Source organism: Orbicella faveolata, unplaced genomic scaffold, assembly GCF_042242905.1.
Source record: "Orbicella faveolata isolate gen_17 unplaced genomic scaffold, um_ofav_v1 contig_2, whole genome shotgun sequence".
Lineage (NCBI taxonomy): Eukaryota > Metazoa > Cnidaria > Anthozoa > Scleractinia > Merulinidae > Orbicella > Orbicella faveolata.
In genome coordinates this window covers 32,452,489-32,455,392 of record NW_028301547.1, presented here as the reverse complement: position 1 = coordinate 32,455,392, position 2,904 = coordinate 32,452,489, and the positions used below count along the sequence as shown (strand labels likewise).

The following is a 2,904-nucleotide window of genomic DNA, read 5'->3' as shown; positions in this document are numbered from 1 at the left end:
ATGCCTCCAAAAAAGAAATTTAGAAGCGGTAGAAGCAAGAAAAGAAAGTTCACTGGGAACACGTATACCAGGAGAAAGGAATTAGAGTCGAAGGAAGCTTCAGCGGATCAGGAATCGGTCGAAAGAAGCGACGAAGTGGTCTCCGACGAAACAGACGCGTCGCGCTCAAATGTTAGCTTGCCTGCAACTTCATCATCTTTTGCATCGCAAGGAAAGGTTCGCGGACTTTCCAACGAGGAGTCTAAACCTGAAAGTAGTGCAAGCGATGTGGATTCAGCTGAAATGGAAGGTTTTCGTTTTGTTGACATGGCAGTCCTCGGCTCGATTTTCGAATTGTTACTCTGCCCCATTTGTAAGAAGAACCACGTGGAGCTGGAGGAAGATAACGAAAGAAAGATGGGATTTGCTTCCTTGCTATTTGTCAAGTGCCCCGGGAAAAAGTGTGGATTCATAAAAAGATTTTACTCTTCTTCCAGAGTTGGGACTTCGTAGGCATTCGAAGTCAATCGAAGAATTGTTCTAGCATCCAGGAACATTGGTGTTGGGCACCAAGGGCTCGTCAAATTTGCTGGAACTATGAACATGCCTCGTCCCATGAATGAAAATGCCTATAGGGATATTGTTGAAGCTGTGAGGAAAGCTGCTCAGACTGTTTGCCAGCGAAGTATGAGAGCTGCTGTTGAAAATGCAAGGAGCTTCTATGAACCAGAGGAGGATGGTGTTTTTGATATCGGAATTTCAGGTGATGGCACCTGGAGAAGAAGGGGCTACTCATCCCTGTATGGAATAGTCACTGCCATATCCACAGTCACTGGCAAAGTAATTGACATCGAAATAATGTCAAAAGACTGCAAGGAGTGCACAGTGTGGAGGAACAAGGAAGGCACACAGGAGTTTGAAGATTGGTGGGAAGGCCACCAACATCGTTGCCGGGCTAATCACCTTGGGTCATCTGCATCAATGGATTCCACTGGCCTTCTTGCCATATTTCAGCGGTCGGTTGAAAGCTATGGAGTGCGTTATACAGAGTTTTTGGGAGACGGGGACAGCAAAGCCCACAAGCTAATTGTAGATGAAGCTGTGTATGGTGAAAAAGAGGTCACCAAGCTCGAGTGCGTTGGGCATGTTCAGAAACGTCTGGGGTCACGCCTTCGCTTGCTAAAAAAGCGCATGGGTCAAGCAAGACTTGAAGACGGAAAACCAATTGGGGGTATTGGAAGGCTGACAAACAACAAAATAGATCAACTACAGGTCTATTATGGCAAGGCCATCCGAAACAACACCCACGACATCCAATCTATGGAGAATGCTGTCATGGCTATATGGCACCACACAAGATCCAGTGATGACCACCCGGACCATGACTTGTGCCCCCCTGGAGAAAACTCGTGGTGTGGGTTTCAAAGGGACTTGGCAAAGGAAACAACAGAGTACTCACATACACATCCACTGCCTTCTGCTGTTGCCAATGCAATTCATTCAACTTTTGAAGCCCTCAGTGACCAAGACCTCTTACGGCGCTGCCTCCATGGTGGCACACAGAACCGCAACGAGGCAATAAATGCACTCATTTGGCAACGCGCTACAAAGGAAACTCACTCTGGCTTACCCACAGTGGAGCTTGCTGCTCACCTTGCAGTTTCTCACTTCAATGATGGGTCAGTCTCCCTCAAATTGGTCCTCAAAGAACTAGGAATTACGCCAGAGGCTCACTGTAGCCAAGCTTGCAAAAAGCTGGAATATGACAGATTGCGTCATGCCCGCAGAAAGAGTTCTGATCAGTCCAAGGAACGACGAAAACAAATCAGAAACTGGAAGAAAGGCTACAGTGACCGTTTAGAGGCTATTGAAGGACTTCACTATGAAGCTGGAGCCTTTTAGGACTGAACACAGTGAATATTGCTGATGATCAACTTTAAATGCTATTTTCTCAGATTCCGTTTTTTAGGCATGTTCAGTCACCGTAAACACAATATCTCAAAAACTATTTAAGATAACTCAATGAAACTTTCACATTTGGTTGGCTAGAAATAGATCTGTGCAATGACTAATTTTTACTTGGTTTGTGACACCCTATCATGACTTATTAACATTTTTTCAAAGCCGATATTGCACATTTTGATGTATGTTCTGGGTGAAGGCCTCATTCATGATCAAAACACAATTTCTTTATAATAATTGGTCATTGCATAGCTCTGAGAACATAAAAAAATTGTGACAAATTTCAACTTTCCAGCCTAAAGCAGAGTAGAGATATTGTGTTTAAGAAAACACCTACTTCTAGGCCCTCGGAAATGGGTGTGGTTATAAAAATGCCTGTGGCTCCTCAGGAATGTGAGAAATGCATCCCAAATGTATGGCAAATGAATCATAGGGACCTGCTTAATACAATGATATTGTTGAATTGACATGATTTTATAAGATAGTGTTGAGAATTATGTTATCAAAATGACCAGTTTTAGCCTATCGAGCCACCTTAAAGTTAAGTGGGGCTATATTTCGACCCATAAGCTCGAAAGTGAGCGTTCAAAAAGTTTTGCTGTGTCCATTTAACTGCAAACTAAGGCCATCGGAAGTTAGTTTAGCTTGCCCGGGAATTGAAAATATTCGCCAACTTCCGGGAAATCGAGCCGAAGTTGGTCTAAATTACGATGCGCGTAAGGCGGTCTCGGCTACTCTTTCAGTCTTAAAGTGAAGTAGGGCTAGATTTCGGCCGAGAAGCTCGAAAGTGAGCGTTCAAAAAAATGTGCTGTGTCCATTTCACTGCAAACCAAGGCCATCAGCAGTTACTTTAGAGTCCCCGGGACTGGAATATATCCCCGAAGTTCCAGGAAATCGAACGGAAGTTGGTCAAAATCACGATGCGCGTAAGACGGTCTCGGCTACTCTTTCAGTCTTAAAGTA

The 2,904-nt window shown here is 44.3% G+C and overlaps 2 protein-coding genes across 2 annotated transcripts; both read left to right on the top strand.

Annotated features, from left to right (window-relative positions):
* On the top strand, positions 1–1,786 carry LOC149112856 (uncharacterized). The gene has a single exon (XM_089288731.1). It carries the CDS (start codon positions 1–3, stop codon positions 490–492), a length of 492 nt encoding a protein of 163 aa, XP_089144857.1. The 3' UTR covers positions 493–1,786.
* Positions 577–2,438, top strand: LOC149112855 (uncharacterized). Its single transcript, XM_089288729.1, has one exon. The coding sequence runs from the start codon at positions 577–579 to the stop codon at positions 1,879–1,881; it is 1,305 nt and encodes a 434-aa protein (XP_089144855.1). The 3' UTR covers positions 1,882–2,438.
* Positions 2,439–2,904: the final 466 nt, after the last annotated feature.

Coding starts and splice junctions, on each gene's coding strand:
- LOC149112856 (XM_089288731.1), top strand. CDS start 1: ATGCCTCCAAAAAAGAAATTTAGAAGCGGTAGAAGCAAGAAAAGAAAG.
- LOC149112855 (XM_089288729.1), top strand. CDS start 577: ATGAACATGCCTCGTCCCATGAATGAAAATGCCTATAGGGATATTGTT.